Source organism: Phaenicophaeus curvirostris, chromosome 2 (genome assembly GCF_032191515.1).
Source record: "Phaenicophaeus curvirostris isolate KB17595 chromosome 2, BPBGC_Pcur_1.0, whole genome shotgun sequence".
Taxonomy (NCBI): domain Eukaryota; kingdom Metazoa; phylum Chordata; class Aves; order Cuculiformes; family Cuculidae; genus Phaenicophaeus; species Phaenicophaeus curvirostris.
The window spans coordinates 64,105,746-64,118,251 of NC_091393.1; the positions used below are offsets into that span (position 1 = coordinate 64,105,746).

Genomic DNA, 12,506 nt, shown 5'->3' on the forward strand with positions numbered 1-12,506 from the left:
CGCGCAGCGCAGCCCGGGGTGGGGCGGGGGCGCGGGCGCCGCCGCGAGGTGGGCGGCGCCATCTTTGGGGGGCGGTGACGGGAGCCGCGCGAGGCCCGGCGCACCTTCCGTTCCGCCCGCCGCCATGGGGCCGCGCGAGCCGCGGCGGCGGCTGGAGGCGGTGCTGGGAGCGCTCTACGACCTGGGTGCGCGGGGGGGGCCTTATCGGTGACCTGGGGGCAGGGATTGAGCGTGCCCTGAGTTAGCTCGCGGGTGACGCTGAGCCGGGAGGAAGCGTCGGTCTGCTGGAGGGCAGGGGGGTCCGAACGGGCCGGATCCGTGGGCTGAGGCTGGCGGGATGAGGTATAATAAGGCCGACGGTACCGTACGGCACTACGGGCGTGGGGAAGGGCGGCTGGAAAGCTGCCTGAAGGAGAAGGACCTGGGGGTGTTGGTTGACAGGCGGCTGAACATGAGCCTGCAGTGTGCCCAGGTGGCCAAGAAGGCCAATGGCATCTTGGCTTGTGTCAGAAACGGCGTGACCAGCAGGTCCAGGGAGGTTATTCTCCCTCTGTACTCGGCACTGGTGAGGCCACACCATGAATCCTGTGTTCAGTTCTGGGCCTCTCACCACAAGGACATTGAGGTCCTGGAGCGAGTCCAGAGAAGGGCAACAAAGCTGGTGAAGGGGCTGGAGAACAAGTCTTACAAGGAGCTGCTGAGGGAGCTGGGGTTCTTTAGCCTGGAGAAGAGGAGGCTGGGGGGAGATGTTATCGCTGCCTACAACCACCTGAAAGGAGGTTTTTAGAAAGGTAGGTGTTGCTGTCTTCTCCCAAGTGATAGGATGAGAGGGAATGGCCTCAAGTTGTGCCAAGGGAGGTTCAGATTCGACATTAGGAAAAAATTCTTCAGTGAAAGGGCTGTTGGGTGCTGGTAGAGGCTGCCCTGGAGGGGGTTGAGTTGCCACCCCTGGAGATGTTTAAGACACAGGCAGATGAGGTGCTCAGGGATGTAGTTTAGCAAAGAACAGGTACAGTTGGACCTGATGATCTCCAAGGTCTTTTCCAACCAAGCAATTCTATGATTCCATGGTTCCAGACCACATGTGAGGGGCCCCATGCTCAGAACAGTATGGAGAAGAGCAAGGCGATTGCGGCAGAGGAGGAGGAGGCGACTTTGGGGGCGCAGATTACATATCAGGGAAAAGGGTTGTTGGGCACCGGCAGAGGCTGCCCAGTGAGGAGGTTTTGAGTCCCCATCCCTGGAGGGATTTAAAAGACAGGCAGATTAAGTGCTCAGGGAGATGGTTTAGTGGACAGGTATGGTTGGACTTGATGATTTCAAAGGTCTTTTCCAACCAAGCAATTGTATGATTCTGTGCTTTTGGCCCGCAGGTGAGGAGCCCTGTGCTCGGGACACTGCAGAGAAGAGCAAGGCAGTCGTGGTGGAGGAGGAGGACGAGCCAAACCAGGGGCCACAGCGGGTGGTGGGCAGGCGGCACGCTGCCCGTGACTTCTTCAAGGAGCTGCAAGCCGAGCTGGGCACCCCTGCACCTGCCCCAGCAGCCCCCGCCACCTCACCTGCTGTGGAAGTGGTCGTGTTCCATGGGAGGAAGAGGAAGAGGCAGCCCAGCCCCTCTGCAACGCCTACTGGCTGTGCCCAGGTAGAGATGGGGTGGGCTTCTCCGCCCTGCACCTGCCCTGCACTGCTTGCAACCCTGTTCCATAAAAATAGACTGTAGTGAGTTTTCCTGACCTGCTGCATAACCCAGTTCAAAATAAATTGCTCTTCCAGGAAGGGTGTGGAATAAACACTTCAGCATTCAGGGCTCTGTTAAGAAATACTATTCTATACAGAAATATTTTCTAAGTAGTTTTCACAAGTGGCTGCCTTAATGCATGAGAAACCCACACTTCTCTTATCAAATATCTCACAACTTGCTGATTGTACCACCAAGACAGTGAAACTGGGTAAGAATTCAGGTAAAGATGTATCCCACTCTTAAAAGCAAACAAACAAACAAACAACCCTGTCTTTAGAGAAGTAACTGCTTCTTGTTTGAAATGGAGGTGTTCAAGGCCAGGTTGGATGGGGCCTTGGGCAGCCTGGTCTAGTGGGCATTGTCCCTGCCCATGGCAGGGTGGGTGGAACTGGATGATCTTTAAGGTCCCTTCCAACCCAAACTATTCTATGATTCTGTGATTCTATGAAATACTGCTTTAGAATTTTTTTTGATAACTCGCTCCCCCCTAGCTTTAGTACAGAGTATTTCAAGGAACTTAAACAGAGTTAAATCTGACAAACTGATTTAAAACTTCAATCCATCAATCAGTCAAAGGGAATAATACCTGTGAGTGATGTGAACTGTTTACCTTTCAGAAAAATGGGCTGCCTTGTCACAGGGCACGGTCCTGGGGCACAGCACTGGTACTGGTGAATACAGCTCAGCTCTTCAAAGCTGTCTGGGCTTGTTCAGCCTGGAGAAGACGAGGCGCCTAAAGCAGCCTTCCAATACTTAAAGGGAGCCTACAGGAAAGTTGGGGAGGGGCTCTTTATTAGGGGCTGCAGGGGGTATAGGGCAAAAGGGAAATGGTTTTAACCCAAAATAGGAGAAATTTGGATTAGATATTAGGAAGAAATTTTTTTACTCTCTTGGTGGTGAGGCACTGGAACAAGTTGCCTGGAGAAGTCATGGATGCCCTGTCTCTGGAGATGTTCAAGACCAGGTTGGATGTGGCTATGAGCAGCCTGATCCAGTGGAAGGTGTCTGTGCCCATGGCAAGGGGGTTGGAACTGGATTGTCTTTAAGGTCCCTTCTAACCCAAACCATTCTATGATCCTATGAAAGCACAGAGACGTTTTTTAAAGCTACTCCAGCAACTTTACACTGAGCAGGTACTGGCCCGGGATACCCCTTTCTGGTGGGAGTTAAAAACAACCAATGCCTTCTGCATGTTTGGAGTTTATTTTGCCGTCTCCACAGTCTGCCACCACAAATCATGAGATATCTTCCATAATTCCCACCCTTCCCATGCCTATTTCCTTCGCTCTTGCTAATGCAGCTGCCTTTAAAACCAAGATCCTTCAGCAATGTATATATTCGGCTTGATGGCTTCCAGTCCTGCTGCTGGCAGGGGCAGGCTGAAGCAGGTCTGGCAGCAGGACTTGAAGACTATTATTTTTCTGATTTCAGAAGATCTCTGCATAGATATCCTGTGTTTGAAATAGGTGTATCCAACAAAATAAGTTGATTTGCAGATAAGTCTGTCAGTATGGCAAGAAGTTAATGAAACAGAAAGCAAAGCCGCTTAGCTGCTTCTTTTTGGAAGATTTTGTGTGCTGCTCTGTTTTTGTGAATAGGTGTGAATGTGAGGCGCCCAGGCTTCTTATTCTCCTCTGTTATCACAGCAGCTTTTGGCTGTTCACAAGCAACATGCATCTTGGAGGACTGGTGTTGGATGGTCGATGGGGAAAGGCATGACAGCAATAGATCTCACTCCTGTGGTTTGATTTGCGGGTGCTGGATTCCCTTGTGCTACCAAAAACTGAGCCAGGTTGCTTCAACAGAGAGGTGCGGGTTGGGCAACTAAGAATTAAGCTTGTTCTGTGTGTTGCCACCAGCTGTCGGTACAACCACCAGTATCGGTGTGCTGACTCTAAACCAATATACTCAGAGTTTCGTCTTCTACCCTGCATTAGCAGTTTGGTATGAATTTGGAAATGGAAATACGTGAGACACATATCTTGCATGTGGCGATTTTTCTCTCATAAAATTTAATTTGTATTTGAAGGTATAAAAATTAATTGCAGCTATTAATATCTTAATGAATTATGAAACTCCATGTAAGTGATATCAGATGATCCAGGCAAGAAAATGCAAGACAAAACTATATGCACTGTGCTGCAATGATAGCCTATAAAGTGTGCAAGGCTGTTCCAGTAAGACCCTGTAATATCTATGCATTAAAAATGCCACTGAGACTGTTTCTTTTAACAAATTCAGGTAATATAGCTAGAAAAATATACTGCTAGAAAGCTGTATATTCTTCCCTACAACTCATTTTACATTTCACTCCTTTATAAAATACTATCACAATCAGCATTTAAAGTGGTGCTACTTGTTTTATTAATTTGAAATGTTTTGTTTTGTTTATAGACCAAAATAGTAGATGAAGTGAAAAATGTGAACGAACAAGAATTTAACTTCGAAAAAGTAAGTCAGCAGAACTTGTCTTAATCTCGCTATTTTAGCGTGCAGGTGCATGCATTTATTTCCTTGGGAAAGCTACGGTGGGACCAGTGGGAAATGCTTCCAGTGAAGGTTTTCTCTTGTAGGTGAGGATTTCCTAATGGGTAATTTTGGCTGCATGCCATGCCAGAGGAGGAGTGTACTGGCTGTTGTCAAGTGCGGTGTGTGGAGGGAGGTGTGTTGAAACTCTGGCCTTTTTTCCGATTTTCTGGTGAGAATTTGAGGAGGGTCATTGTATGATGTTACCGGTGTAAAGCCATGTGAGTACCCATAATATATAGCATAGATCTTTTGGCTCCATGGTGGTAATCTTGGATTTCTGGTCTCATGTGGGAGAGGTTAAAAAAAATAAATTCGCATCTATTTCAGAAGCAGCAGATGGCTTTTTTCCACTTGTCTTTTCTCATCTCTTCTTATGTGAGCATAAGTGGCATTGGCCTTCTTAGATACTGATTTGTTTACAGATCTCTGCAAGTTGTTCTATATGCCTGATCTCTGCTGAGGGACGTGATGTGATCCAGTGAAGTCTTTCACTGGAGATTCTGTGTGGAGTTCCATGCTGCTGAGAACAGTGGGGATTTAACCACTGCCTTTAAAAGTATTATAACTTCACCACTGGTTTTGGGAGGGTGTTCTTGTGTAGTGTCAACTATACATACATGTGTAGTTAAACCACTTCACCATCTGTCCATCTATGTTTCTTACTGGTTAAGTGCTCTGCAGCCAAGGAATGAAGATGCTCTGTAAACGCTGGGTGCTGTGGATAGCATGTTTCATTGTTCTTTGTGCAGCACAGCATGATTCATCTTTATACAGAGGAGATTCGTTCCGTGTGTCGCTTTCTGTGAAATGAAGAGAATCAAAAATTGTCCCCATGGCAGTCCACACCATCCAGAGATTAGATGTACAGTGGTTACCTGTTCTGCAGTATAGCGCCAAACTTAATTAGTTTTTTTAGCACCCTGATTTCAAGTATTAGCCAGGTTTATTTGGGAATATGACTTTGCTGTGGTTTGTCAAGTGTTATTTTGCAGCAGTTTGGACAAGTTGCAAAATGCAGGCAATTTTCTGTAATGTTCTAGGCTCGTCTGGAAGTGCACAAGTTTGGAATCACTGGCTACAAGAAGCAGGATCAACGTGAATGGGAACAGGAGCGTGCTATCATGCTGGGAGCCAAAGTAATTGCTGCTTTTGGTTTGTGCTGGGCAATCACCCAGCTGTTACACTGCAAGAAAGCAGTTAGAAACACTGAGGAGGGGTTAGCACTCCTTAAAACACAAGATCCTCTGCCCTGACCCTTTTCCCACTTCATCCTCACTTTTATATTTCCTATTCTGTCTTGTCTATTTTCTGTAGACTTCTGGAAAACTAGTACCATTGTTTTATCAGAGATGTTTTATAGATGAAATATGACTGATTGGGGTGGAAAACAACGTTTACTAGTCTTTAATCAGGCCATTCAAAACTAAATTGTTGGAGGGGTGGGCTTGCTTTTTAAAGCTGCACTCTCCCAGTGAGTTAAAGATGGAGAAAACTTTTCAGTTTTATTTATCATCAGTACTATAGGTCTTTTATGCAGGGAAGGGAGGGTTATGAGTTTTCTTTCTTGCTCCGCGTGTGTGGAAACGTTGTAGGATTGATACAGAACATAAACATCCCTCTTCACTGTCTCCACCAAGAAAGATACCGTCTCTTTGTGTCTACTTTACATCTCTTAAGTCCCTTCCTCTCACCCAAAAGGAAATAAATCATTTCAAATGTTTCACCACCACCACCTGAAAAATATTGTCCCTGCAAGCATGTGAATATTTTTTTAACCTATTTGAAAATTTAATCAGTCATATCTCTCCAAATCTTTATTGCAGCCCCCCAAAAAGGAACATATGAACTACAAGACTTACCAAGAGAAAATGAAAGAGAAAAAAACAGCGAAGAATTATGATAAGGGCAAGGTTTGTTTAAGATTTTCTCTTTATAAAGACAGCATGTAAGAGCTAGCCCAAGAGCCTGACAGACAATGCCTCAGGCATGGTAGGAGTGCCTGAGCTTGACACCCACTGCTCCTTGTGGACTAGGTTCCTGGCTCCACCAGAACTAATTTCGTTGCTAAAAGCTGTTTGGGTGCAGTGTGAAGGGCACAGAGTTAGCCTTATGTTGTGGTGGGTTTCACTGTCTTATCCTTTGAGGCCGATAGACTGGTGACATAAAACCAGCAGGGTTTTTTTTTTCCTTGCCTCATAAAGGAAGGAAAAAAAAAAAAAGACCTCCATTTAAAATTTGCTGCATGTTGTATAACCGCACAGAGCCAGATCTTCACCTGTTCTTTTATCAGCACAATTCCATCTAGGATCTTGATCATTAAAGCAGGGGTGAGGTTTCTGTTGCATCCATCCTCTAGCACAGCCCATCTGGTTCTGGGCCTACTCCCTGCCTTGTCATGGAATCTTCTAATGTAGGTGGAAGCAGGCGGTGGGGTGGGTAATTGCTATATCAGCCTGTTTGCCACCCTCTTTCTCAGAGGACCTACTTCTCCTCCTTTGTTATGTAGCTTAAAGTACATCCAGTGCATGACGAGACATGATTGAACCCTGTTATTTGGCAGGCACACTCAGGCAAGTGGGTGCTTCTGCCTGATGGGAAGTTCATCTTGACCCAAGGACTTGTCACATGCCCAAGAAGCAAGCCTCTCTCCTCATATGGCTGGGTTTGTGCCTTGTCACGTGGCAGGGGCAGCTTGTGGGTCATGAGTGGGCTGTACTTTCTGTATGGTGACAGGAAGGGCTCTGGGTATTCTATAATATGTTGAATCACTTGGCCTATCAGAAGGTCTCCCAGCCTGATTTAAGTGCCTGCTGCCACATGAAGCAAAGGCTACTGTGTGTTTTGTGTGTAGGTGGTTGTTTTGCCAAGATGTTCTATTGCTTTTCCTTTAAAATATGTATCTTTAACAATAGGAACATAAAGGTGATTCTCTTCAGAAGAAGAAGAAAGAACAGAAAGAGAGGTGAGCCATTTTTAATGTGGTTGAAAATTGTTTCTATATAGCCTTCCCAGTGTATTTCCCCTGTGTAACAGCCTTCTACCAGAAGTCGTGCAGATCACAGTGGCAGGAGCTTCTCCAACTGCAGAACTCCTCAGTCACAAAATGGTGATGTTGCTCTGTGTCTAGCGGTTTCAGAGGCTTTAGTTACGCAGCTTAACTGAAAATATGTCAGTTCTGCTCCAACGTGTTAATATTGCAGCTGGAGGTGAGGTGAATGGAAATCTCTCTGTGGACTCAGGACGTGCCACTTGCTCAATTGCCCTGAGAAATGTTTTCTGCAAAACACAAGCTACAGTATCCAGAGGCTTGAAAGGTGAAGTGGCATTCTTAATCATAGTGTAGCAGGTTCACTGAAATGTACTCTTTATCTTCCTTCTATATCCCAGAGTTTTTGTTTCTAAATTTTTAAAAATATAAATAATTCTGTAATGTGCTGCAAATTTTGAATGGCTATGCAGCTAAGAAAAGTTCTAGGGTCATTACCTGCTATGATTTTTATATTCCATAATACTAAACACTGATTGCATAAATAGGTGACATTTTTCACCATACTAAGCATTTTCATGAGTTTCTGTTTTTTCTCTTAATCCTTTTTTATTCTTTTATTCCTCTTCCTGTTTCAGGAGGGCCAAAAGGAAGAAATCTGTGCCTAGCATTTGGCCTGCAGGACAAGTTGGAAAATTCAGAGATGGGACCTTGATTCTGCAAAGCTATGACATCAAGAAAATTAAATCTTCTAAAGTTATCAAATGAACTTATGATATAGACTGAAATGGACAATATGTGTAAGATAGAATTAATGTTGCTATTAACACAGATTTACAGAACCTCTTGTCTTCCCATCATACTATATTAATTTTTTACTTTATCTGTTGTTGCAGGATTTTCTATATTCCATTCTGCCTTGGGAAGAATATGAGAATTTACCATTTTATAAATAAAAATAAGACCTTTTTTATTAAGAATGTTACACAGGCTATCTTCTATCAGTCAATACATGGTAGAGAAAGCATTTCACTTTCTAGAATCAGCTTATTGGCTATAAGTAAAAATTCATTTAATCCATTAGTTAATGGATTAAAACATTGCTCTTTGCTTTCATCTGGAAGGAATATGGAAAAAGCAATACCTCACTTGCTCTGAACTTGAAGTAGGTATTCTCAGACATTTATCAGGAAAACTTCTGTATCTATGACTTGTTAATGGTTAGTGGAACTGCACAACGGTTTTCCTGTCCTTTAAGACCTTCTAATGTTTCAAAATTAACTGCTTTGGAATAAAAATGAGATTTTCTGAAGTTTTGTCCCAGGTAAGAGTTACAGACAGACCCAATGCCACCGAGATTTCCAAATAAGCAGAGTTTCAAATGGTGTTTTGGTGGCTTGGTTATAAACCGTATAAGACTGAGCCAAATGAAGCATGGACACTCAGTAGCTACTGTTTGTTCGTGACAAACTCATGCTTATTTTGATCAGTGTTCCTGCACCTCATACACCTTTTCTAGCAAGTCTTTGCCAAAAGGGAAGTTTTGATTGCTACTTGAATTTCAGCTGTTTAGTGTTTCTGAAGTAACAGTTTTGTCCTCTGTAGCTAAATATTTTTTTTAAGGTTGTGTTTCCATTAGAAATGGCAATGGTTTGTAACCTTTCAAGATGTCCTCTCTGTTCTACCTCAGGCTGAAGAAACTTGAATATTTTAGAGGAAGGCAAAAATAAGGTTAACTGTTAAATGACGGGGAAAAGTTCACACTGTGTTGCTTATACGTATAGTTATCTGGAGCTTGTTTGAACAGCTCTGGCAGGGAAGCAGATGTATACAAGAAGGAAAACAGCCCTTACTGGAGAAACTTCCAGGTGTATTGTTGAAATTCAGCATATCCCTGCAGGCTGGGGAAGTGAAGCATGCTTCCTAGCTGTTGCTTGGGAGCCTGAGTAAGGTGATCTCTAACCCTGAATGAGCAGCAAGGTCTGCATGAGCTTACAGCTAGCAACAAGAACAGCAGCATCAAGGGCTGCCCCTGCCACAGTACAGGAAAGTGTTCTGGGGTAGGGAGAGCCACACCACAGAAAAGGATGCTTTCTGGTGCATTCCCTTCCCCCACACCTTCCATTTTACTTTGGGGTTCTGGAGAAGTGCCCTGCACCACAGAGAAGACTAAGAGGATGAAGAGGGCACAGAGGGAACGAGAGCTGGGTAAAAAGCATAAAGGAGTGTTTCTGGAGCCATGTGGGAGGAGGAGGGGTGCACAGAGTTGATTTGCTAAATACTCTTATCACATTTCATAATTGCATAAATCAATTTCTTCTTATTCAGTATTGGTTGCAGATTCAAACCAGAATTAACAATCCTCCTCTGATTACAGATTTAGAGAAATGTCAAATCATGATTGCATGTGAAGGTGTAATCACTAAGCAGAATTGAGTACAGAACATCAGGACTTGTTGAGGCAACAGATGGGCTTTGGATGTTGTGAGATAATCTGGGGTTTTTAATTCGTGGTTAATCCTTGTGCTTAGTTTTTCATTGCTCACTTATAGATAAAGTTTTGTTCAGCTGGCTTTGGATATAACATGGGGGAGTTTGACTTCAATCAGCTTTGGTAATTTAAAGAGTTCACCACTTTCCACCTCCACAGCTCCCAAAAGCTGTTTAGGAGTGAAACTTGGTCAGAATGGAGTGCCTAATTTTGCAGTCTCAGGTTTGTAAGTTATGTTAAATAAGAGTAGAAAAAAAATCATTTCATAAAATAAAGAGTTGAAACCTGACATGGCAAGCTGACAGTGGGACGTGAAAGCTTGGGGAAGAGGGAAGGGCAAAATAAATAAATAAAATAAAAACTTATTTTCAGTTTGTCACTTATTTAACATTGGTGTGTATGCATTATGAAAGTTTTCTCTTATATGGTAATAGGGGGGTTTTTTATATCTAATCCCCAAGGTGATTTGAACTGGCTGTGCTACGTCCTTGTAGGATACAGATCTTGTATCCTTCAGTCCTGTTCTGTTACTCGATGCATTACCAAAAATGAAAACAAATTACATTTGGCAAACAAAACTGCTGAGAACCTGTTATGCACCTCGTGTTTCTCTGGACTGGCATGTGTTATTAGTTAACAGAGTATGTACGTGTCTGTTCAGGCAGGAAGCTGCTGGAGCAGGTACTGAGAGACGAAAGCCAGTGTTGACTGAGTAACTGATTGATTATGGGTAAGGGAGAGCAGAGACTGTTTTATTTTGCACTCTACCTGCAGTCAAAGAGAAGAATTAGGGATAAAGAAAGAATGCAAGGATTTATCCTTATCTGCTCTCTGTCACAGGAAAAAACATGCAAGTTAGCTTTATTACTGTTTGCCCATATGCTAAAACCATTGTGATTAGCTTTCCTCCCAGTCAAACCCATTTGCCACGAAGGAGTTGATGCTAACTTGTCTCTTGCAGGGGAAAAAAAAAGGCCATGATGGATGGTGTCTCCCCACTTTTGGCTGTATTTCTGGTTATTTTGGCTGGTTTCTGTTTCTTAGCCTGGAGCTGCAGTTGGAGCTGAATAACACATCCCCAGGTAGAATCATACAATAGTTTGGGTTGGAAGGTACCTTAAAAATAATCTAGTTCCAACCCCCATGCGATGGACAGGGACATCCCACTAGATCAGGCTGCCCAAGGCCCCATCCAACCTGGCCTTGAACACCTCCAGGGATGGGGCAGCCACAACGTCCCTGGGAAACCTGTTCCAGTGCCTCCTTATGTCTAGACTAAATCTGCCCCTCTCCAGTTTATACCCCTTGCCCCTCATCCTATCACTACAAGCCTTTGTAAGAAGTCCCTCTCCAGCTTTCTTGTAGCCCCTTCAGATACTGGAAAGCTGCTATAAGGTCTCCTCAGAGTCTTCTCCAGCCTGGTCCTCTATAACCAATGTGACCCAGAGCTAATGGAGTGCTGCCAAGAAAGAAAGGAGTTTTGTGCCACTGAATCCAGGGTATGTCTGAAGTTGAGGCATATGGTTGCTCTGAGGGAGAACTCTTAGCTTTCTCCAGTTACCAAATTACTCTTGACTTCGGCAACAAAGCAGGTATCAATAGTTAGATCTAGTTAGGCATGCATCCTGCACGTATGCTTCATCTACATTATGACATAATATTTTTTAATAACAATTCATAATAATAAACAGGGTCCCGATGCTGGATTTGTTGGCAATGTTTTAAGGATTTATTTAGAAACTGTTAAACAACAGAAACTCATATGCCAAGTTTTCTGAAAGGGTAATAATAATAATAATAATAATAATAATAATAATACACAAAGTTTTAGTCGGACCAAAAGACAAAAGCAGTTTTGTTTCCAATTTAAAAAATACAAACATTTGCTACAAGTATAAAACTATAAAAAGTTTGTATTTTCCTCTTGATCTGGTGACAGACACATACAGCAGAGATGTATGTTTCACCAGCTTCAAATTCATATAAGCTATGGGAAATGATGATAAAGAAAAAGATCTCGTGGTTAGGAAGAAAACGGGAATAACTTCGCATCTTTCGTTTAACCAGAAGTGAACACCATTATCTTATTCCTTTGTACTTTTTTCGTTGCCAACATTTAAATTAGTGTTATTCATGCTTCATATAACAATCAGAAATAACAGCAAATTTACCTCATGCATTTATTTTTAATATTCATCACATAATGTCTTCTTACCATGCTACCTAGAAAGGTTAGTGTTTTTATTGACAACACTTAAAGGAGATGGATGATGAAGGAATGCAATTGGGATCCAGGATTTTTTTCTATCTACTGCTGCACAAGAAAATGTCAGAAATTGTTCAATTAGCATAAAAATAATTTTGTAATTAATTCTGCTTGGATCTGTTTGCAATAACAAATGTAACAAGAAGGGGAAAATGCTGCCGAGTGCCTCTGTCAGTAAAACGCACATCTGCCTCCCGTATTGTGCAAAGATGCAGGAGCCTCGTACATGTAGTCTCTGTGGCTTGCATAGGGGCTTCTGCATATAAGAAGACCTAGTGCGTCTTATTTATGGTGTATTTGTGCTTCAGGCTGTTGCTCCAGCCGGTTGGGTGTGTGTGTGCAGCATTCAGGAGTGCTGGGCAGAGGAATCACCAGAAATGTTGTCAGTAAAAACTAGAAGCAGCTCACTTCAAAAAAAAAACCAAAACCCAAACAAACCAACCTCTCCATCTCTGTCATTGTTTGGTAATTTTCAGTGACAAGCGCCCTTTAC

At 43.4% G+C, this 12,506-nt stretch overlaps 1 protein-coding gene across 1 annotated transcript; it reads left to right on the forward strand.

Moving 5' to 3' along the window:
• The first annotated feature begins 76 nt into the window (after positions 1-76).
• FSAF1 (40S small subunit processome assembly factor 1) lies at positions 77-10,126 on the forward strand. Its single transcript, XM_069852274.1, has 7 exons — positions 77-185; positions 1,374-1,642; positions 4,136-4,192; positions 5,311-5,406; positions 6,094-6,180; positions 7,183-7,232; positions 7,895-10,126. Exons 1-7 carry the CDS (start codon positions 125-127, stop codon positions 8,022-8,024), a joined length of 750 nt encoding a protein of 249 aa, XP_069708375.1. The 5' UTR covers positions 77-124; the 3' UTR covers positions 8,025-10,126.
• The last annotated feature ends 2,380 nt before the right edge of the window (positions 10,127-12,506 follow it).

Excerpts from the sequence above, each read along its gene's own strand:
- FSAF1 (XM_069852274.1), top strand. The coding sequence starts at position 125 with ATGGGGCCGCGCGAGCCGCGGCGGCGGCTGGAGGCGGTGCTGGGAGCG. Across the intron at positions 1,643-4,135 it reads CGCCTACTGGCTGTGCCCAG|ACCAAAATAGTAGATGAAGT; the intron begins GTAGAGATGGGG and ends TTTTGTTTATAG. Across the intron at positions 7,233-7,894 it reads AAGAAAGAACAGAAAGAGAG|GAGGGCCAAAAGGAAGAAAT; the intron begins GTGAGCCATTTT and ends TTCCTGTTTCAG.